The following is a 24,011-nucleotide window of genomic DNA, read 5'->3' as shown; positions in this document are numbered from 1 at the left end:
CATAGCTCTCCTGCCAGAATTCAGCGAAATCCCTGGTAATGTGAACTAGGAAGGTCTCAATAGCTAATGTGTGGTCTGTGTGTCTGGGGTTCCTCCCTCTGCTTACTCTGCAACTCGTGATGCCTCTGCTCTCTCCCAGCACTAAGTCCCTTGCACCATTACCAAGCCCATCATTAAATGCTTTTGGAAGTCTGCTTTTTAACCTTCACATCTGTGTTTATTCCCTGCATAAAACCAGAGTAGAATCTGTGCCTGGCAGGCATTTCCTTTTGTAAAACTCCTTCTTCTTTCCTTTTCTGACTTTTCAGAGCATGAAATGTGCCCGCTAATCCTAATTGCTGCAGATGGAGAGTCTCGCAAAGACAGACAAAGGGGGCATCCTTCCACCAAGCAGCTGTGAGCAGGCACCAGACTCTCAAGTTCTCCGGTTTCCAGAGCTTCCATCTCACTTTGTCACATTTCTGAAGAACACAAGGACAAACTTGCACAAGTAGCTATACCAGAAAGGGGGACTTGCCTTCCAAGACTTACCCTCTCCTGCCTAAATGGCCCTCCCAGCACAAGAGCACACCTGAGCTTAGTGTGTGACCAGACTCAGGGTGGGCAGTCTTCAAATACTGCTGCTGTATGTCAAAGAAAAAAGCAAAATGTCTGGCTTTTAAGGGTCATTTGCCTGTTTATATCCCAACATCAGCTCTCTTACCAAAGAAAAACTTTGTAAGGTCCACTGGCACACCCACACAGTTGCCCTTTCCATTAGCAGTGTCTCAGCCAGTAACAGAGGCACCGAGAAACTGAATCAGTACGGTGTTAAGACATTTTTGCTGCCAACAGCCATTGAAGAAGTTACCTTTCTAGCTCAGCAGTGCTTACATTCAGAGGAATATTTCCAGTGTACCCACAAAAAACTGCTTCAGAGGGTTGCTGCCACCTCACCAGAATATCCTTACCACCCAAGGCTAATGCTTGGCCCCTCCACAGTTGCCACATCACACTGTCTATGAGGTGTACTGAAGTTCACTCATCTAACACAGATGTTAACATGTATCAGACTTCTCCAGTGTTGCCAAAACTGTTGTATATAGTTTAAGATAACTGAGAGGTCTTGCAATTTCTTGTTACGGAGGCTGTATGCCAAGACCCTTGCCACCTCTAGCCCATATTCCACTCAGGTTATACTTTATCTACCAATTCCATACTTTGTTAGTGTGGCCACAGTTTTAGCTCACACTAAGTTATTCCTCTTCTTAAGAGGCTCAAATAATGTTGTAACAGCATTCCCATCTAACCAATATAGCTACACCAACAGACAGATGTAGAATAGACACAAAAATAACAAGTCGAACTGCTTTCCACAGAAAAGCCTTCTCTATTGTGAGTGTGCATTTTAACTACATGAAATCCTATTAATCCAAACAAATCAGCAAGCCAAATTCCTGCTACCGCCTCTGCAGCTCTTACTGCAAGAATGTGTGCTTAGCACAACTTGGAATGTGCGTGTCTTACACCAAAACACCCATCTGCAGTTGAGAGAAAACCTCAGCAATGTCTTTGTAGAGCACCTGCAAGCCTTATCAACCACCACATTGCAAAAATACAAACTTTCACTAATTCAAGAAGCAGTATGTTCCCTGGAATGGTTTGAATTCTGCAGGTTTAACTGTGTATCAGTACAACAACAAGCTTTCACACTGGAGCCACTTTTCATTGTGGAAATAGCAGTACATAGTATTAATAGAAGTGCCAAGCACAAAAACGTATTCAAAGGTTTGTACTTGCCAGGGAATGGAAGACTTGCAGAAGTTATTACTATCCTTAAACATATTTCAGGACTGCTGAAATATGCCCCGTGCACCCCAACTTGTAATGAAAACACTGTGTCAGTTTAGTGACACAGACTGAATCTGCACAATACAGAGCACTAGCTAAACATGCTCAATGGTGGATTTTCACAGGAATAATATCCTGTGAGCAGGACATATCACAAAGTATGGCCAATCTAAAGAGCAAGAAGAGAAGGCAGGACAGGAACTGGAAAGTAAGCAGACAGACTTGCTGTTAGCTGGGTAGAGCAGTGAACAGACACACAGCCAAAAGAAAACAGAAAATGAGCAAGATGAGAAAGCGCAAAATCTAACAGTAGTTTAACTCATGTGAAAGCAGATTAAATTTAAGGCATGGTGAGATGGAAAGGAGGAAGCCCAGGCTGGAAGAATGTAATAGGGAGACCACATTATTCCAACTGAAACAGAACAAAATAAAAGAAACCTACAGCAAATAAAGTACTTCATTATCACAATGTTCTGAACGCTTTCTCATAGAAGAAGTTTTGAGGGTGGCTTGGCATGATGTACATGGAAACAAGACAGCAATGGAAACAAGACTCATTGCCACTAGCCTTAACGCACAAAGCAGGTTGCGGCACCCCAGCACGTGCGCAGGGACCTTTGTTTGAAGCCAGCGCAGAGACTCAGGCTCAAGGGGTGACCCAGATCCCAGAGTATGCAGAGCAGAACTGACACAGCATGTTAGTCCACAACTTGACAGACCATGTGTAACAACATGGAAGTAACCATGCAACATTTGGAACAGTGACACAGCATAAGGGCTCCCAGAAGTCAGGACTCCACCAAGAAGTTTGGCCAAACTTATAACCTTGCAGTGACTTCTGTAAAACTGGTGCCACAGCTCAGCTCATCACAGACAGGTCCAAGCCACTGCAATTACAAAACTAACTCCAAGAGACTACCACTGTATTCCATTGTTTTTATGAAGTGTTAAAAGGCAAACTCAAAGTCACATCCAGAAAAACTAAGGCAGCAGAAGTACTTAAACACTCAGCTTGAAGGTCTTGCACTGCACAGTGAATGGATACTTAGATGGGTTTTATTTCTTTTTTAGGGCAGACTTGACCTTAATCCATCTTGAATTAGCTCATAATGCTTCCAGACGGTCCAAAGTAGACTTCCCCAAGAAGCTGCTGTACAAAATAACCACCACAGCTACTCCATGCAGCATTTACAAGCAAAAGTGGAGGGAAATTTCATGTGATGAAAATAGGGCAATGACAATTTACTGGTTTACAGTAAAATTTTCAATTATACACAATCAAGATTTGGAGCAAGCAAGGCTCTACTGGAGGGTAGGGGGTCACAAACTAAAAAGGAACTCTGGTGAAATGTTCCAGGATCAAAACCTCACAGCAGCAATCAGAGGTGCAGCTCCTACCAGGTCAAAGAACCAGCAGTGGTACATTCTAGAAGATGATTAACTCTCCAAGCCAGTCAGGCTTGGAGATTCAGTGTAAAATTACAGTTCCAAATGACAATTTTATTAGGCCTCACAAGTCATAGGACAGCAGAAGTTAAGCAGTAGCTCACTAAAATCACAGGAGTGATCAGGGAGACTGACATCCACTTACAGCTAGTTTCTTTGCAAGCAGAGAAGTTGTGACAGGGCTTTGCCCTCAGCTTTCCTTGTTTCTTGTGTCAATAGACACACAGATATCAATGAATAAGTTTTTTCTATGGAACCTCATCGGCCAAGCTGGGCCAGGAAAATATAGAAACACATTCCCCTTGCATAACTTACACACCTTCCACATACAGAATCCAACAACGACCTCAGCAAAATGCTTTCTCATCTTACCTTTCAAAATCTTTGTAAATCTCTTCACTCCATTTGGCCTATGAGATCTTTCTCTAAACTTTGAGTCCCTCTCCATCACAACTTAATGTCTTCCAGCCCTTCTCTTCTATTTCACATTGCTATGGTTTCCAGTCCATAAGCACTGTCAGTTATTTGTCTTCCCTCAGCCTTGTTTCTTCTGTGCCTTCTTTTCCTTCCACTCTGGCAAAGTACTTTTGGATTTCCTTTATACTTTCCAGTGTCCTCATAATGGGGATATGTACGTATATGTATATGTACATGTTGAGTATCTGCCTCCTTCTCTCCCCACCAGATTTTGAGCCTGACCCACCTGTGATACCAGTACCCATTCCTCCATCTATTGCAAGACAACACTAATGAAAACTGCCCCCAGACCAATTCCCTCTACTACACTTTTCTACTCTGACACCTCGAAGAAGCCTTGAGATCTGACTTGGTTGGTCTGTGGTGAACCAAAAGACAGATCCTCAAACAGCTTCTGTGTGCAGCAAGCAGGAGACATCACATGGATGGGTGCATGCATGCCCACACCATGAATGCTAATACGAACAATTGTTTGAAAGAAGACAAAGTGTTTCTCCAGCTTAACTGAAGCCCACGCCTGCAATCCCAGCTACCTTTGACTCATTCCTCAAACCCTCCCCTCCTCCAGCTTCCATTTGTCTCTGCGCAGAATCTCAGCTGCTTGTAAGAAAATTACCAAGTGACATTGCTTCCTCTACCTTTTCAACCTTCCCTTAACCTCCTGCAATTCTTCCCATAACAGACACAAGCATGTTTCCTAGTCCTTTTAAGAACTCCACTGGCCTCTATGATTTTTCCCTCTTTTGTATCAAAAGCCATTTTGTCAGCAAACATGTGCATGCTCTTCTCCTCCCTCTCACTATAGAAATATGCATTAATTTCTTGCATCTCTAAATTTCTCAATGACTCTGGATCACAGTTTGGATGTCTTTGGATGAGAAAAGACATTGTCCCATATGTCCTTCTCATCTCTAGCTCTCCAACTGTATATGAACTCTGGGCAGTCATTGTTCTTTTTCCGCTCCAGCATATCTTCCATCTCAACTACTACTGAGTCTGCTCTACTTCTAGTGACCCCCTTGCTGGTCAAAACTCAGGACTAGTAGTCTAACTATTCTCATTAACTCTTCTTAGCAAAGATACTAACATTTTTGATTATTTGATTGCTCCTCCCTAGCCTTCTGTGAATGGCTTCTACCTACTCACTACCACTCTAACCAACCCCAAAGATGTCAAAAGAGACAAGGAAGAAACTATGACCATCACTACAACTTGCACACTCTGCTGCCAGCCCTGGAGTTATCTAATGGGCCATAAGCCACACCTATCTACTCCTTCTCACCTACTGCTGCAAAACCCAGTGGGTTGAAGCATATTGATACAGCTGAAATTGTACCTTGTTTCAGGCAGTGCTTGAAGTAAGGGGAAGAGATATAAATCTGGTTCCCAGAGCAAGAGTAGAACTCAGAAGCCAGGCAATGAGGGAACTCAGAGTCCAGAGCTGTTATATTTGCAGAGGCTGGCTCACAGCTCTCGCTGATTTTGAACTCTCAGAAACATAACAGTTCCTGCCTGCCAGGGTTTCTGGATTAGAGCCCACACTGAGCTCAACAGGAGAGTGTGTCAACCTACTGCTCAAGAAAGCAAAATACAGCTTCCTTTAGTACCACTACATTGCAGCTCTTGCTTAGTTCAAAACCACCTCGAGCTCCTGCAGACACTGGAGACTATTCCCACTTCAGCCACATTCCAGAGGTGATGGGTGCACTAATTAAAAAAAAAACAAAACAAAAAAACAGGGCATGGAGAGACACATATGATGTACGCCTTTGGATTCTGATTATATTTTTTAGTGTACAAAATCTCCTGTGGTCTGCATTTGAGTTCTGAGGCAAAGATTTAAAAAGCTAATATGAACTCACTCAGTGCTCTCACCCTGACTAGAGCCCGTGTTTGCTACTGCACAAGTGCTGTTTGGCTTCTCTGCTCAGTTTTTTTCAACAACTTCCCCATCTCATGCAAGCAACTTAACACCTTTCACATTTTTAACAGCCCAAAAGTACTGACAAATCGAGCCTTTATGTTTTGGGGAAAGTCTCAAGCCTAAATTTATTTCCTAGGCTCTGCCCCTGCCACGGGCATTCTCTAAAACTCCTCCAGGTTTCACACGGGGGGCAACTCATAGTGGCTCGTGTTAAGGTAAAATACCCAGATAAGATAAACCCACAAGTCAAAAGTAACTCTGAGGAAGCAAGCATGTTGTTACTAACCCTGCCAAGATCTTTCCAGACATCTTCCCTCACAATCAAGGAAAGCCAGCAGACCAGAAGCATAAAACCAACAGTACCACCTGAGCAACGATACTATGTGGAGGAAAAACCACTACTGCAGAACCTAATAGCTAACACAACCTTTGATTTGTATGCATTACGTGATAACGGATTGAGACTTTAATGCTCAATTACAAATAAAACATCCAATGGTACAATCCTATCTACCTGCAGAAGAAACCAGGAGATCATCACATGGCATTCTTACCAGATCCATTATTCAACACACAACTATGCTGCCATAGCAAAAACCTCCTCCATCTTTACGGCAAGGTGGCTATAAAAATGTCTATGAAGATATTCTATACTGGGCGTAGCAAATCTGTCTTAGGATTTGCTTTGCAGTGTTGGGTTCCCCCACTCCCCGCCCCATAAAACACATTAGTGACAATCATGACTAATCTCTCCAAAGATGACAGCCAAATGTGGCAGGCCACTGAGGATTCCTACCCCTCTGCACGGCACGGGTTTCTGCCTCCCCTCTGCGCTCTGGAGCATGGGTAATTTTTTTATTATTTTTTTCCCTTTTAAAAGGAGGCAGCAAGCTCTGGGAAAATACTTTTATGGCTAAGTGAGTTTTACCACCCACAAAGAGACAGGTCCCCAAGGGGCCTCACCGCCCACAAAAGATGAGCACTTCTGCAAAGCCTTACCCCTTCTGATATAATGATATCTAGAAACTCATCTCTTTAACAATGCACACAAAAGGAATCAGCCTGCACCCTTCACTTTTAAGAACATGATCACCTCCCTCCAATGCCTTTCTGAATCTCAAAGGCAGCTTTAGATTCACAGCCACCAATACAAAGAAAGGCTTACTGGGACAGCTTGCATCAGAAAACACATTATACAAGCTTTCTCAGATGCAGTGCTTGCTTCCAGTCATGCAGCACTTGTGACATGATGCAAATGGCTGGAAGAACCTCTCTGGCAATGGGACCCCTGAAGACACCCTAAGAAAACTACTGTATATGTACCAGGAACTTTGAGACCAGTACTACGATCATAAATTTTCCTTTGAGACTAGGCAATAATTTTGCTAGTTTAAACACCCCATGCTCTGGAAAAAAAAAACCAAAAAACAAACCTGTTTCAGCAATCAGTTACCTCAAGGCAAGTGGCGAACTTTATGCAGCAGGACTTCAAGAAATTAAAACTCCCAACACCACTGCTCAAGTATCGTTTTTTCTTCCCAGCTAAATTGTTCTGATATCAGGTTCTGCATCTTTCTATGCGTTTTGGCTATTGTATTAAAGGGTGCTCTATCAGACATCTTTCCCCCACAGCTGTATCTAGACCACTCAAGTAACAACTACCTACTACTCCTTTGATTAGCTAAGTACATGAAGTACATGTCATTCTATACCTAAAGTTTTCCTCAGTTGATTCTTCCTTCAGCTATGCTAAGTCCTTCTGAAATGCAGACACAAAGAATTGCACATGGACTTGAACATCATCTGGAACGATGTCAATAAGACCATATGAAAAGACAACAGTAGTTTCACACTCCCTGATATTGCCTGCCTACATAAGGCTGTAGAGCTGTAGCATCATGACAGGTATCCCATCATATGGGTTCTATTCTAACCCATAGAATATGAATCAGAATTCATATTCTATGGGTTCACCGTAGCTCCCCAAAGCCATTTGCAAAGGTGCTACATTGCCCAAAACAAGACTTCACAAACTGCAAATGGGATACACTTTACTGGTCCCCGAGTACCTTATCTCACTCTGGGCTGTGATAATATTCACAATGGTATCATTGCTTGGATCACCACTGGGAACAAAGCAACTGCAGGAAAGATGGCCCTCCAAGTAAATAGATTTTGACTGCCATTCTCACACTCCATATTTTACTATCTACAGTCAGAAGTGGATTGACCCTGGATCCCAAACACCTTCTTTGAAAGGTCAACAGCAATTAAGAGAGCTTAACTGCTGATTTGTTCACATACATTTGTCTCAGGCCCAGTCAGTCCATAAAACCTGCTTCTTTAGCTGTCCAAAATCTTCTCTGTTGTTTCAGCTTAATTCAAGGGCTTTGAGTACCATTGTTCCCATTTGAACAGTCTTCCACAAATACATATGGAAGCCTATGAAGTGCTGGTAACAACTCTGCAATTGCACCATCACCTCTTCTGGATACACATGGTAAAAGTGTAATAACCATTTCAAGGCTCTGTATTTGGGGCCTTCTAACCCTTTAATACGACTGGATTGTATGGAGAACAGTTGTACACATTGCTCTAACAACTTCTCTCACAGAGCAGCATAACCAAGGACAACCCATAGCCAACAGTCTCCACAATTCCTTAAATGGAGCCAGTCACAGACTGTAGCTGGCACAATTGAGTAAATGCAGATCTTTACAACTACTGCTAACCTCAGTGCAGCATCACTTCCAGGTACTAGCCAAGAATCCCCCGTCCCCTCAGACCTCATCAAGCATCTCCTGTGAAGTGGCCTGCACTCACACTGGCCAGAAGAGGGGTGCTCGTTCTAATCACACTTACAAATAAAAATTGTAAATTATACTCACAATGTACAGCCACTGATCCAGACCAAGTATTTCTACGGACACTGCTGCTATGTATATATGCAACTGAAAGGTTTTCAGCTTCCAGTTACCAAAGGGAACACAAAATGAGACTCTTGGCTCAAAATAAATATAAACTCATGGAAAGTTAGTTACAAAGCATTCTCCAGTAACATCTGCTCTCTCAGACAATCCTTGAAAGAGCCAGAAGTCCTCTGTAGTAACAACCATCACAAGGTTTTAAAACAGAATCAGTGGTCAACACCAATACATACAATCTAGAAGCAGCTGTACCTTCTCCTGCAATACAGTGTTTAACTCAAATACAACAAACTATTCTCACCTACACCAAACCCCAACATCATTTCACTGTTCCTGTGTATTCAGTCAATTCAGAGAATCACTGAAGACTGAGAGTGGAAAGGACCTCTGAGGTACTCTAGACCATTCCCTTGCTCAGAGCAATGTGAATTACAGCAGGTTACCAGGGACTATCTCCAGTCAAACTTGGATATCACCAAAGATAGAGACCTCATAATCTCCACAGGCAAACTGTTCCAAAAAATTGACCCCTCCCACAGAATGAAAAAGTTTTCTTCAAATGGAATTTCAATTTGGGTCCACTGCCTTTTGTCTTTTCACTGGGCATCCTGAAAGAGTCTGGCTGTCTTCATTCCCTCAGTTATTTATACTTATTGACGAGATGCAGTCCAAGCCCTCTCTTCTCCAGGCTGAAGAGTTCTAGACTGAGTCTCACCCAGGCTATCCTCACAAGTCAGTCTGTAAACCCTCACTCATCTTTGTGGCCCTTCACTGCACTTACATTAGCATGTACATGCCTTTCTTGCACTGGGGTCCAGAACTGGACAAAATACTACAAACGTGGCCTTACCAGGCCTGAAGAAAAGAATCACCTCTCTCAGTCTGCTGGCAATGCTCTTCCTAATTCAACACAATACACTGATGGCCTTAATTTCTGAAGGGCACATTTGCTGGCCCATGCTCAAGTTGCTGTCCACAGAATCCCCAGGTCATTCATTGCACAGCTGCTTTCCAAGCAGTAAGTTCACAGCCTCTACTGGTGCATGGGGTCATTCTCCCCCAGGTGTAGGACTTGGCATCTCTCTTCACTGAACTTAATGAGATTTGCTGGTCCATTTCCCAAAGTCCCACTGAACAGCAGCATAACTTTCTGGTTCATCACCTACTCCTCCCAGTTTTGCTGAGGGTGCACTCTGATCCATCATCCAAGTGATGAATGAAGATCTCCTCCTCTAGATAGCATCCCTTCTGCCATCAGAGCAGGATGTAGCCTGCCTAATTTTAGGCATCTAAGTAACCCACAGAAGAAAAGTACTCTTCCAAAACTCCCTATCTAATCAGCGTCAGATATACTGTCAGCTCCACAGAAGATTCAGAGCACCTCATTTCAGCTCACTGCAGGTGATGAATCCTCAGAGCAGAGGCTTTTTTCCTCTGCTAACTATACAGGAAGCTTGGCCTTCCAAGTCAGATGACCCCAAAATTACAGTGTAAATACCTCCCATAGTGCACATAGCTGTGGATTCTTACTTTCAGTTGACTCGCAGTCCTCTCAATTAACACATTCCCAGACTTAGCAGATTGTGATAAACTATGGCTTGAGTTACAAAAGCATAAAGGAAAGACAAGAACAAAAAGGACTGAGCAATAGTAGGCTTTAAAGTGCTAATAGCACAATTTTGACTCTTTAGCTCCCTTTTACTGTGCAATATTTAAGAGACTCATGGAAAATCTCCAGTTCTCAGGTGTGAAGGTTCTTTGCATACAAAAACATTGATACACAAAATCTATTTCAGAAATTAAATTGATTTTGGAATCACTCAAGCCTTAGAGTACCCTAGTCTGTGGAACCAAATAGGGGATAACATTTTACAAGGGCTGTGATGCAAGTTCATTCCACCTGCCCTACAATCTCTAGTGTTTTGCATTCTTAATATCCCAGCCAAAGAATTAAAGCTGTACCTGTTCACAGATGTAAACAGAGAAGTCTATGTGACCACAGAGCACGTCTGCTGCTAAGTGGAAGATGCAAGTGAACAGTGACACAGAGCAAGCAGGGCATAATAAGCAGACAGACAGAGTAAAGTTATTCCATACAGAAAGTACCCCGACACCTTCTGGCTGTTTGTGCTTTTTGTGTATGACAGTGTACAGCAGGAGCGGACAGCAAAATAAGGATGAGTAACTGTTCAGACTCTCAATGCAGAATTTGGTATTTTGGATGTGAGGGAAAGGCTAACTGGAAACAACACACACAACCTCTTCCACCACATAAATGCATATGTTAATGGCTTTCTCTTAACACTACCTATCACCCACTTTCAGGACACATCTAGGTACACAGAACTCAATCCCGTTTAGCTCAGAGGAGTATTTATCTGCATCAAAATGAATGCCAACAGCTTAGGAACATTTGTGGGGGTCCCTGCACTGGACTAGCATTTCAGAAGAGATTGTCTGTAGGTCATTCAAAGGCTAATTGCATCAACTACCTATCAGCCTTCACTGTGCCAAGGTACAATATACAGGATGACACAGATTACAGCACCAGAAAAGAGGCAGCTGGACTGCCAATTAAAGTGCAGAGCCGGAAAAAACAAACTCACTGGTGTCCTGCAATATAGGGAAAAATTACCTAAGTACTAGAGAGATAGACCTGCTAGGAAGAATGTAGCATCTGTGGATCACTAGCTGATCCCAGTGTCACTATAAAGTTGTGTATTAAGAGTTGTTTTCTAGACTTGTTTTTTTAAGCATTAACAAATTGTCTTCCCTCTTCTGGGAGAGGGATTTAATTTGAAGAATGTGACCCAAGAAGTTCACCTTCTGACCATAATCATGATGTTGTATAATCCTGGAGCCACAGCTACAGAATCCATGAACTGGAATTCAAGAAGGGATCTAATACTACGAAAAGTTAACACACAGTACATGACTTTACTCTGCACGTAGCACACCAAACTACCTGAAGATTTTATTTGAGATACTCTACTGTAATTGGGCAACAACCTTAAAAACTTTCATAGCTAAAGGATGATCTAGGAAAACACCAGCTGGTGAGGGACAAAGGCAGAAAAGAGCTGAGGTGCCTCATCTGACATTCGTGAAAGTTCAAGGGCTGCAAGTGTGTTTTTAGAATACACGAAGCAAATTTATAAGTGAACACTTAGATAAGAGGATGTCATGCAATTAAAATCTTTGCCACATTTCCAAAATCCTACTGTCTTCAAAAGCTTAAGTAACATGTTGAGGAAACCAACATCTCTGAGGATACCTCTCACCAATCCCATGAAGGGACACTCCATCATTCCCTCCTGTAAGAAGTTCATTCATTTGCAATTTGGCCATACAGCCTCTTTTTTTCCTTACATTTCTTCATGAAAGGCTGCACTTTCACAGAAATTATAAACTGTTCTCAAGTCTGTGATGAAGGTGACAGGTATCTATAGCTCTCAAGTCACAGAAGAATCTGAGGCATATTTTAATCCTCTTATATCATTTAGTGTCCACTGACGTAGATCACAGAAAGACCATAAAATTAAAGTTACACAAAGGTTCACATCTTTCCATATTGAGCAGTACCAAATAGACTTATAACAGAAACAAGCAGCATAGAAAGCCACACAGCTATGTTCATTGATTCTATTATTCTACAGAACTCTCTACTGTGAAAAGCAAGATTAGATCAGGACACTAATTCAAATTCACACAGCTGTCTCGGATAAAAAGGCAGAAGCAAGTCAATATCAATAAGCCAGTGATGGACAGCTGAAGGCAGAGATTCAGAATAACACTCAAGTCTCAGGGAACTGTACAGAAAATACATAAGTACTAATACTGAGAAAAACATGGGTACATCAGAGAGAACTAGCAATGCATCTTCCTATCAACTTTTGCTGGCCTTCTGGAGCTCTCAAGTCATCTCTGTCTTACCCTGCACAGCTGTGCATCACTGCAAGCACATTTGAGGGATGGGAGCATCTGAGAACAAAATTAGCAGCATACTGTCCATGACAGAACAGGACTACATCAAGACGACCTGACCACAGGAGGCAATCACATCTGCAATGCCAGAGGAACTGGAAATCTGCCTTCAACATGGTTTTGAAGGCAAATAAGCCTTTTATCATGATCACATCTATCATTAGAGCAGAAGTGAAAGGTTATTGTAGGGTTAACTCAACTTGCAATGGCAACCAATAGTCTATGCAGCTGCACGCACAGGCTCAACAATATCCATTTAGCTGGCTTTAGGTTAGAGCCATTCACTTGTGAACACCAGGCCTAAATACAGCTAGAGTAATTACCAGATTGGGAATGTGCACCAGGAGGCACCTTAACTAGTGTGTGTCACTGGTGAGAGGCCATCACCATAACTCTTATTAGGAGAACTATCACATGCTCCATCACATCCTTCCTGTCCCAGAAGGATGACATTATCCATCTTAGCTCATTTTCACCAGGATGAAACTTCATATACTCCAACAACTGCGTGTCAGCAGTTGTTGGCTGAAGAACAGAAATTCACCAGAAGACACGTGATTTTGAATTCTCCCAGGAAGTAAAGCTCTAAAGAACAGCATAGCTTATGGGATTCTGGGAAAACAACAGCCAAACTTCACACTTTGAAATTCTAGACTCCCATTAAAGAGATCAACGAATTCTTAGCTTCATCAATAGCCTCAATCCCACCCCACTGTAAGAAGGCTACAGACAGCTTGCTTTGGCAACTCCAGCAGAGATATCCAAAGCTGAAACATTACTGCTCTTGTGGCAAGCTATACCCGGAATAGGTGTGGGATATAGAAAAATCTGTAATCACGCTCATTCTCTTGACTACATGTAAGTGTCCAGTCTCTGGTCTGAATTTATTACCCCGAGATAGTAAGGAAATCACTCAGAAACTGTAAATGCAGAATTTGTATCACTCAAATCTTAAGCCCTGCGGAATCTGGATCTCCCCGCAAGGTGGAAGACTCAGAGCAACTGTGCTGCATTGTGTTTAAGCAGATAAAAGTCTGGTGGCAAAGCCAGAATAGATAAACATGACCTATGACCATATAAGAAAAAATATTTTGTTTGTTGAGATACACATAGCTGAATAGAAGCCTATTAAAACAAAGTGAGGCAAGACAGAAGCATTTCACAAAGCTAGGTAACTCCACCATAAACTTTCATCTGTACATCACCTAATGAGTAACAGAAATGCCAACAAAATGGTATTTGTGTCAATTTTTAAAGCCTTCTGCAAAGTTCCTTGGGAAATACTGATTCTCTTCTTCCCCTAAGTTTCCACTAAATGGAAACTAAAGCCCTCTTTGTTTCACTATACTATTAGCATGTCTCTGTCCATCCCAAAGCAGTCAATTACTATAAAGTCTGAAGCAAAAGTTCACAGAGAGGGGAACAAGATGTCACAAGCACTTCAGTGGCAATGATACAGAACTTTTCTTTTAAATGTATCTACGGGTTTTAAAAAAGATATTAAAATGGACATCCTGGTCTGTGTTACCAGATGCCAAAAGATATCTGTAACTTGGCCATTACAACTTAACAGTGTCCTGCTTCCCAATGCAACTTAGGACAAAGAGAAATTTATTTTAGAAAAACAAACAAAAAGACCAAACCAAAACCAACAAATAAACAAACCAACCAACCAAACAAACAACAAACCCAAACAAAACAGTGGGCAGAAATATCCAGCTTACAGAAACGTTTCAAAAAAGCAGTAAAAGGTAGTAAACACAGTACTGAGCTGTGTGCTCCTTGGACATATTAACGCTGCTGAGCTTTGCAGCAGTACTAACTCCCACTAGAAAAGGTGTAATCTCATCCCCCAGAACACCTTTTTGGTATCTCCTGGGAAGTGTAGAAGGGAAAAAGAAATTCAAAAAAAGAAGGAAAAAGAAAAGCAAACAAAAAAATCAAACCCCCACTCTGTTGGCCCACAAATGACAGAGAACCCAAGAGACTCTAAGACTGAAATGGCCCCAAGATGCAGTATTCCACCCACATTGCCACACGCAATCAATCAGCCATAGGAAGTGAAAAACCAAAATTTATTTACTGCTTTCATCATCACTTAAGCAATCAACCACTTCAACTAGCTTTCACTGTATGGATGTTTCCTTGGAGACCACAACTCCATCACTTAGGGCAGTTCACCAAGGAGAGGAGAGTGCAGAGGGTGGCTTGCAGCCCACACTACCAAGAGCCTTAAAAGAGCTGCCAAATGAACTCTCAGGTTTCTTAATGAGTCTTGAAATACAGGGGAATATGAAAGATTGAAAAATATGCTAGTGTTATACCAGTATTTTAAAAGGTTGAAATAGGATGAGACTGTCAGTCTTGTCAACCTGACATTGATTCCAGACAAAATAATGAAAAAGCTGATATAAGACTCAGTTAATAAAGGATTAAAGGAGGACAGTGTAATTACTGCCAATCAACGTAGACTTTACAGAAAAATATAACTTGTCAAACTACCAACACTTTTTGGTGTGATTACAAGTTTCAATGCTAAAGGTAACAATGTTGATGTAACATATTTTCACATGGTGTTTTACTTGGTGCCAGCAAGCACAGTGATGCAGCATTCTGTATCAGCTGAGAGATCTGAGCTGCACCAGGAGATAATGAGGCAGGCAGGTGCTACTGGGGCGAGTTGCTGTTCCAGTGCTCCATGCAAATTAGGCTGCTGGCATGGAGATCTCCCTGTCTGTCATGTTGACTGGTATCTCTTCATTCTCCCCCTGGGCTCCCACCTACTCTACCCATCTGTTGCCACCTTTCCCATGCTTCGCTTGGAAGTGCCTTGGCACAAGGATGGCCACCAGTCCCCTGACTAGGACAAAGGGCTCTGATTTGACCTAAGCTCTGCCTGGCATGTTAGTCATTCTGCCCAACCCACTGCATTGCTGTACTAGTCCATCTGCAGAGACAACCTGTAATTTTTAGGGGTTCATTAAACTCGACTCTAAGGATTTAGTCTCAAGGCAGTTCTCCCTAGCGTGCAGTGATTGTCTGTGTAACACTTGCGTGAGAATGACACTTAAACAACAGAAAGCTGTTCACATAAAGCAGAGAGCAGAAAGTAAACGGACAGAACCTGACAGCAAGAGCTCTGACATTAAGAAATTTAGTCAGCACACTACAGTAATTCACACACTAAGATCTCCATCTGCTCCTTTGATTTCCTCTCAGTGTATAGCAGTAAATGGGGCAGTGGACAGGAGCAAAAGTACAATTGGATGTATTTTCCCAAACAGCAGTTCTCAGTCTTGATCACGGAAGTCAACTGTCAGTTTTTAGAAAACTGTCAAGTTAGCAATACAGGTTTTTTTTTTGGTATCTCTTCTCAAATGCGTAGAGGTTACATAAGAAATACATTTGGCATTTTTGCATTTAAACATAATTCAAAAATTACAGTCTGGATACATGGTAGAATGAAACAATTCAAAGCATTCAAGCTTAGATCAGCCTTTGTTAATGGGAAAATAGATTATTTTTTCCTCAGCCAAGGCTGTCAACCTCACCCATAACTACTACGCCAGGGTTAAAGTACTTATGAATTTGAATAGAAGTTTTTCACCATGATACTGAAGAAAGAGCTACCACAAGCCTTGGGACAGGCTAAATATAAAGGAAAGTATACTGTCAACCCTGTAACTTTCAATGGCTCTGAAATACAATACTGCTGACCAACATAATGAGTATAAGAAATTCTCTGGCTATTCCACAACTGCAACCTCATCTTCTAGTTCTTGCCTGTCATGCCTCCATCTAATATTTGCCATTTCAACTCTCCTTTTTCCTGCAACATATGAACACGTTTTTGAGCATGGACGTAAAAAAACATTTGGAAAGCTGAAAGCATGAGTAAAATAAACCAAATATTAAAACAATATAACACAAGCAGTTACTGCATTGGAAGAAGAAATTTTTATACTTAAGTCAATGAAAGCCTTTAATGTGGAGTGCCAGCCATTCCAGTGTGAGGTTCCACAACACTGCCAGAGTGAACAAACCTTGCCTTACGAAGGCTCAGCACAGCATCACACAGAAAAGACTGATCTTGTTTTTTGAAACTTCCATGATTACAGTTTGTGTCTTTCTTTGTTCTTCTTGGCATGCATGCAAGAAACAGCAAGCATATGTGTTTTGGGGCTCAAATTCCCCAAAAAGCAGAGATGAAAAAGGCTGCTTCCCAGCCACAATGGAACAGGCAAACTGCAAGGAGGCCTGGAGGAGGGATGAAGGCAGGTGTCTCCAGGAAAGCTGGGCGACACAAGAGTTCTGCAGTGTTGCCTGGCAGCAAGCAATTATCTGCCAGTGTGCTGCTTCCACGTGCCAACAGCCAAAGCCCACACAGGCAGCAAGAACAGGCAAGTACATGTGTCAGCTAATGCTACAGGTTAAATCCAGTTTCCTAAGGGATACAAGCAGAGGTCCTTTGGATGAGACTTTGGCTGAGTTCTTATGACTCAACAGCACTGGGAACCACTCAGCCCAAAACGTCCAGGGAGACAGAAGTCTGGAAGATGACGGAAATCCATTATCAAAGACAAGACCACTGCCATACTAAACTAGCACTGCAAAACCAGCAACAGTTCTACACCAAAATGATTAGGGAATCTCCAATAAAAACAGGTTAGATATATCCTGTCAAAAATGGCTTAGGCATAGTTGATTGTGCCTTAGGTTAAGGTAAAGAGTCATGCAGCCTCTTGAGAAACCTTTCAGCCTCTTGAGCAACCTTTCAGTGATGGTCCTGTGATTACCTAAAAGAAGGAGGAAAACCACATCCCAACCTACCTGTCCATACATCATCTCTTGTTCTTCCCCAAGCTCCAAAATTACTCCTCCGCACAGGGATTAATTACAGAGCAACTCAGACCCAGCCAAAAAAGACTCACCCTCAAGATATGTGTCATCTATAACCATCTCATTCATGAACTGCCAGACTGCCATACTCCTCCTCCTCTTTCCCCCACCTCCCTTTCCACCTCCGCTTGCCCTCTGAGGCTCCCAAATGCCTGTGTGCTGTATGTGGTGGCAGCTGAGTTTTTTAATATGCACTTATTAAGATCCTAATTGAATCCCACATTGCCTTGTGTGCGTCTTCCTAGCCGGAACATGAACAAGGCACCCTATAATTCAATTAGAAGGACCTGCAGCAAGCCGATCATTAGTCTGTCAGGTTGTTTAAAAAAAGACATCTAGGAATAAGGAAAGAAGTTAAATAAAGGGAGAATTGTTAACACCAATCCCCAATTCATGCAGACACTTCCACACATACCTGAAGTATGGAATCTGCAATGCTCAAGCACTTGAATGACAGCTTACTACATCAATCCAACCGTCCTTTCTCTTGCTTCCGACAACTTAAATAGAACCTCAAAAGTTGGAATTCATTTTCCTCATCAATCCTTCTCTGCTCAGATTCATGAGAAAACACCACTAATATACATGACTACTGCAAACAAAGAAATCTCATTACCTGCCAAGACCCTGTTGACGGAGGAATGGGTGGCTAAGCCGGGCTGTCCTCGTTCATGGAAAATCCCAGCATAAGGCAAGTACTCTGGCAGCAAGAAGCGCCTGCAAAACAAAGCATAAAACATGGAGAAAGCCATCCTGTGTACTACAGCCCTGAGCTGTAGTAGAACCACTGCAGTTACTTTGAGGAAATATGACTACATTCCAGCAGACTACAGTAGAGGGAAGGCTGGAATCCTCTGCTCAGCCAACCGCTTCCCTGCTTCAAACAAAAAGTAAATTACAGATTAGATCCTCCTCTGATCAACGTGGCTGCAAAGATCAGCCCTAAACAAATCCTCTACCTCCCACAATAGTTTCCTAATCTCAAACCGGCACATTGTACTGAGAATCTCTGATCAGATTCTTTTCTCCTCCTATTCTGCCTTCACACTGTGACCTCAACCTGTAAGTAAAAAGCACTATGACCATGCTACCTTTCAAACATCACAGGACGAGCAGCTCATACTAACACGCCATCCCGGGAGTCCCAGAAACTGCAAACCATGGATAAAGAAGCCCTGTGCAAGTAAAGGAATCCACCTGAAAGAACCAGAGAGCTGTACTGCTGGTACCGCCAGGATTTCCACACCTTTTGCTCTTACACATAGATGCCTTACCTCGGGACAAAGCGCCCCAGCGACGGTGCAGACATGCGGGCGTTCCGGGGAGCTCGGTGCCTGGATCGGTCTCCATTGTCCCTTCAGCAAAAAAAAGGAAAATTACTGTACATTAAAAATACTATGTAATAAAAGTATTTTCCAAGAAAACAAAACACCAGTGACATCACCTAGTCAACCTGAGTATGCTACAGAGATTCAACGGTTCTTATGCTTCCAATGTTCCAAATTCACACAAGTAACTGTACCAAATCCTCTGCCAGTTTTATATAAGGGTAGCCTTAAAGTTCACCTTCTTCACTGTTTGACAATGTCTCAAAAGTATCAACAAAACCACAGAGAGTTAATGAATCAATGTCAGCACCTAAGCAAATGAAAGAGAAACATCAGAATTTTGACCAGGAAAGCAAAAGGCAAGCTCACCCTAGTCCTCAGAAGAACCTTCTGTTAGTCAAAGAGATCTGTTAAAGTTCACATTTTCATTCCCAGGAGTGCAAGCAAAAGAGTGTAATCTGCAAACTATTATTTTGTGTTCCTTCCCTTAAGGTCCAGTTTAAGTGCCATTAGATCTTAAAACTACCTCACTTTTCATAAGCTCTTCCAGCTAAATCAGAAATGTTAGATGGTGTCAGACAAAATTGCATCTCCTTAACAACGTCTCATTCTGTTTCACAGTTAACATCTGGGCCTTGGGTAATGAGGGGAAAGGGTCTAGCATCTATTGTCCTACACCAGACACAGGAAGGCACTTCCCCAGCAGTGCAACACTGAACAGGCCTTCACAGAGAGGCTGCAGAGCTGCTATCCTTGTAAGTGTCAAGATAGGAGCTAGACAAACTCACGGGTGGCCCAGTGTGATTTTGGTAATGACAGCTGTACAACAAGCAGGAGATCAAACTGGAGGACCTTCAGAATCCCCATCACACACAATTCCTGATATTGCATTCCTAGGCCACAAGGTGTCCTGTAATTATACAGCACTACAACTGCAAGGAAAATAATGAGACTCCATTAGCGATTCTGGAGTTCTGAGAGAGGCCTTAACAGTGCTTTCTTCTGTTCAGAAACGTACTCTCTGTATGACCTTGCACAAGTAGCAAGTCTGCTCTCCATGGTTCTGTATCCCCATCTGCAATTGCAGTCCTGTCTCTTTCCCAAGCAGTTGCAGGGAGAATATTATTTGCAGAGCCTTGAAATCACTGGGAAACCAAATATTCCTTATGCAATGCACTGGCAGCACATTTCTAACCCGCTCCAGCAAGCTGCGCATTTTATCATTTTTCTTCGTTTTGCTTTTTTGAAGTCAGTGAGCAAGAAACGTGGGCTGAGAAGAAAGTCTATTACGTGGCTGTTTCCCACACACTTGAGGAACCCAGGAACACAAAAGCAGAGGTTGTTCTGCAAAGCTCGTTAGTGTTTCAAGCTATTTCACCAAAACCAAATCTAAATCCAAGCTCAAAGCTTCCATTTCTCCTCCCACTGTAGATGCAGCATTTGCAGCTCACAGCCAAAGCCGCACCTCACCCTCAGGATTTTATGTAACCAGCAGGGTTCCTGAGATCAGAAATGTAAAAGCTACTGCTGTTCTTTTATCACAGGCCTCCAGCCTATTAAGATGGAGATCAATAACAGAAGGAGTCCTGCAAACTTGAGTGCTGACATATCAACGTTTGTTGCTAAAGAGAAAAGACCAAAGGAAAAAGAAGTGTCATGTTCCAGATCTTACCACACACAGTAAGAGCAAGCAGAAGACAAGAAATACTTTTTAAAAACCTCCATGTAGCAGCTTTTGAAATAACACTGATATGCAACCCTGTGAGAAAAGCAACAAAACCATTTTCAGGGCTTGTATTGGCTTTGGACATTTACAAGAATTGGAAGATACTTTTGAAATGGACAAATATCAGCAAGAGGAACAACAGCAGGACTACCCTCAACAGAACTCTCCAGTTGAAGAGAATCTCAGCAGCAGGTTTCAAAAGGAATGAGAAATTAGTTCCAGTAAACATAAGGAGATAAAAGAGCAAAGTCTACAGACTAAATCAAGACACCTAGAGGAACTAATTGTTCAAGTTTTTTAATTGCCACTAGCCACAGGTCCTAGCATTCACAAAAACATTTTCAGACACATCTTCTAACCAAGGTGACTTTCCGATGAGAGAAGTCCATCCTGTACTTCCCTATTTATTTACTGTGCACGCAAATCTCCTGACAATATGGGAAAATGCCTAAAAGGGAAAAATATAGACTAGGCTTTTTTTCAGTTTTCACCATGACAGAGACAGCCTCTACTAATGCAAAAGACAGACATATATTTCTACCATCCCTTAAAAAAACCCAAAAACCAAACCCATATCCCAGTGGCCACCTGTCCTATAACTCAAGACTGTAGTGAGTAAGAAGCAGTGGCTATCTTTCAAGAATGCTAGAATTCCTATTTACTCTAAGTAGAAAAGTGAGATACACTCCCCTGGGGTAAAGAATAATATTACTAAATATTACTCTGAATTACTAATTTATAGAGTCATTTATATCTAAACTCCCATACTCAACAACTACGTGCAAGAGAGTGTCTAGTCTAGTGTTGCAAAGCTAGAACTGCGGATATTACCCTGGAGCCAGCTGAAGATTATTTCTGCACCCTCTAAAAAGGAAAATAAAGAACACCCTACAGATCGGTGAAAATGGGTGGCACTTTGTGTTATTTCTGTACCTCATACAGCCTGCTGACAGAGGGAGGAGAGCAGATGTTAGCACACTGCAGTGCCAGCGTGAAGCACTCCAGCAAGAAATGAGAAGTTTCCAAGGCTCCCTAAAGGACTGATGAAGATCTAATGCTCTACTTTCTATTTAGTGTCAACTACCTACAGATTCATTAGCTAATGATTCACACTGGATAGTTTAATTAACATTACCTGCAGAAGTGGAAAGCAAATCCCTCAGTGTGTGTGTGTCTATGTCTACATAAAAAAAGTCTCCGCTATAAAGCAACTCAATAACCTTACTAAAGTAAATTAAATAAACCACAGCAAGGCGACAAGAGAAACGTAATACTCTAATTATTAACAGACTAATTTGTCTCAGCAGGAAAACAGCAAGAACCAACAAATGGTCAAAATAACTTTTAAGGTCTGGCTCAAAATTCAGGTTATTCATCATTTGTTCAGATACCATGGTGGGACAAATCAAAACAGTGATGTGGAGAATAAGAGTTGGTAGGGGAGAAATAATATTAACACCAACCTACAATGGAGCATGAAAAGAAAGCAATTCCCAAACATTCAGAGAATTATGGACATTTAATAGGGCATAAGAAGGATGCAAGTTTATCCTAAATTGGATAAGACAGTCAAATCCCATTTGATTTTTCTTCTGCTGTCTTGTTTGCTTGTTGAGAAAAAAATTAACTAACATAAATTTAATGGACCAGCAATACCAGCTCTGAAAACAGAGAAAGAGATACAAAATTTTGCATCCTAAAGTTTGGACAAAAAGGCATTCTTTTTCATCTGGTAACTTGGCTACTGCATTAATAACAGTGGATACAGAAGACAGTAAGGACAAAAAAAGCGCCATGTTCTGCTTTTCTCTCTTGGCAAGAATTCACTTTAATATTTAGAGATTGTTGTATCAGGAAGTGAAATTAAACACACAGCATGGCATTTCTAATGCAATCTGTTGGTCTAACTGTTCCCATTGTAGTCAATATTAAAACTCCCACTGACTACATTGCCAGTAGAATTAGGTCAACAATGACCATTTTGAAAAGCCATTTAATTATCAAAGCCAGCCCCAGTAAGCCATACAAGTTCAGAGGAATCAAATTGTATCACATCCAGCCAATTGTTTCATATTTTCAGCATTTTATTACGTTTCGTGCAATGCAATTTAAAATGCTAAACCAATTTGTATTGCAGAGGTTAGACACACATACAATACAAATACTAAATAATTGTTTGAGTGGCATCTACTACTTTCCTTTAAGGTTGACACTGGAAGTTGCACCATCTTCATGTAGCAGAAAAAAACCAATGTTTGAAGCATTGAGAAAATGTGAACTATCTGTACTGACTTGCTGTAATTTTTTTTGTTAATTGCAGTAGGTTACTTCAGAGGAGGGAAGACAGAGGGCAGGAACAGCCCAAAGGTCCTATCAAGAGCTCAGAGAAGGTTACCAGACACTGCAAACTCATTTGGCTTTACGGTTGGTCAGGTCTCACTGCAAGTCCTCTAAAGAGGGTTCCTGGAAGATGTCATATTAAACTGGCCATACTAAAGCAGAAGCAGATCCTGAAATCTTGCAACTCACTTCACAGGATTCACTGCTGATTTGGATGAAAACACATGACACATACCTTTAGAAGAGAGTACTCTTCTAGAGTTACATAGTACTCCAAGAAAAAGTATGCACTCTGTTTTACAAAGGGTACAGAAGTAGGAAAAAAGATGATGAAGGGAACAGCACTTTTGCTGGTGGTTCTAAGAACGTGGTGATTACTTTCCAGCACCACCATGATGGGTAAGGTAACATACAGTGTTGGGAACACTATGACAGAAAGTTAGCTACTAGCTTCACCACTAAGAGGAGCAGCAAATACCAGATATTAACACTTGAGTTTTTAATCTGTCTGATCCTGCAAGATCCTGAGCATCTAACAGAAGTCAATTTAGAGAAAAATGGGAGCACTAGTACATAGGCCTCTCAAAATAGAGGGGTAAACACAAAACATATAAAACATTATCATTCTGAATATTTTAGTGAGTGATAGGCATCCTAGAAGACAAAAGGAAAAGCCACACTGCAAGCTGGTTGTAATTCTGCATAGAGGCATAGTAGCTAAAATAATATCTCCTGGATCAGTCAGACTAGTGTCTTATTCAAAAATAAAAGTTCCTACAGTATGTGCTATTTTACTCTCAAGCCTCAAGGCTTGGAGAAGTTACAAACTCAGACCAGGAAAAGGGGACCACCCTACTCCTGGCTCTGAGCACAAGTGTATCTCGCCTAAAACCAGGATTATGTTAAAGATGAAACATTAAAGACAACTAACTTATCTAAAAAGAGAGTTATTTCCACAAATAGATACAAAAAAGGAAGTCAGGAGCATAGGTTCTATCATAAATGGTACAAATATTGACATCCACAGATTAAAATGACTACTGTATGGTTCTTTTAAAATATATCTAAAAGAACATACATATTCTGGTAAAAATAAAAGTTATACATTTATAAACCCATCTTTGAAGGAT

The 24,011-nt window shown here is 41.6% G+C and overlaps 1 protein-coding gene across 3 annotated transcripts in view; it reads right to left on the bottom strand.

Annotated features, from left to right (window-relative positions):
* Positions 1 to 24,011, bottom strand: part of AMBRA1 (autophagy and beclin 1 regulator 1) — a 128,129-nt gene that overhangs the window by 59,061 nt on the left and 45,057 nt on the right. For 2 of the 3 annotated variants that reach the window (XM_038138369.1, XM_038138372.1), the window contains 2 exons: positions 18,762 to 18,845; positions 18,104 to 18,204 (listed from right to left, as the gene is read on the bottom strand). In XM_038138369.1, coding sequence (XP_037994297.1) covers positions 18,104 to 18,204; positions 18,762 to 18,845 — 185 coding nt within the window. The remainder of the gene's footprint in view (positions 1 to 18,103; positions 18,205 to 18,761; positions 18,846 to 24,011) is intronic. The other variant, XM_038138370.1, reaches the window with a different exon arrangement.

The sequence above is a fragment of the Motacilla alba genome, chromosome 5, assembly GCF_015832195.1.
Source record: "Motacilla alba alba isolate MOTALB_02 chromosome 5, Motacilla_alba_V1.0_pri, whole genome shotgun sequence".
In the NCBI taxonomy this organism is placed as follows: Eukaryota; Metazoa; Chordata; class Aves; order Passeriformes; family Motacillidae; genus Motacilla; species Motacilla alba.
Note: the sequence above shows the minus strand (reverse complement) of the source record. Positions and strands in the feature narration are given on the sequence as shown.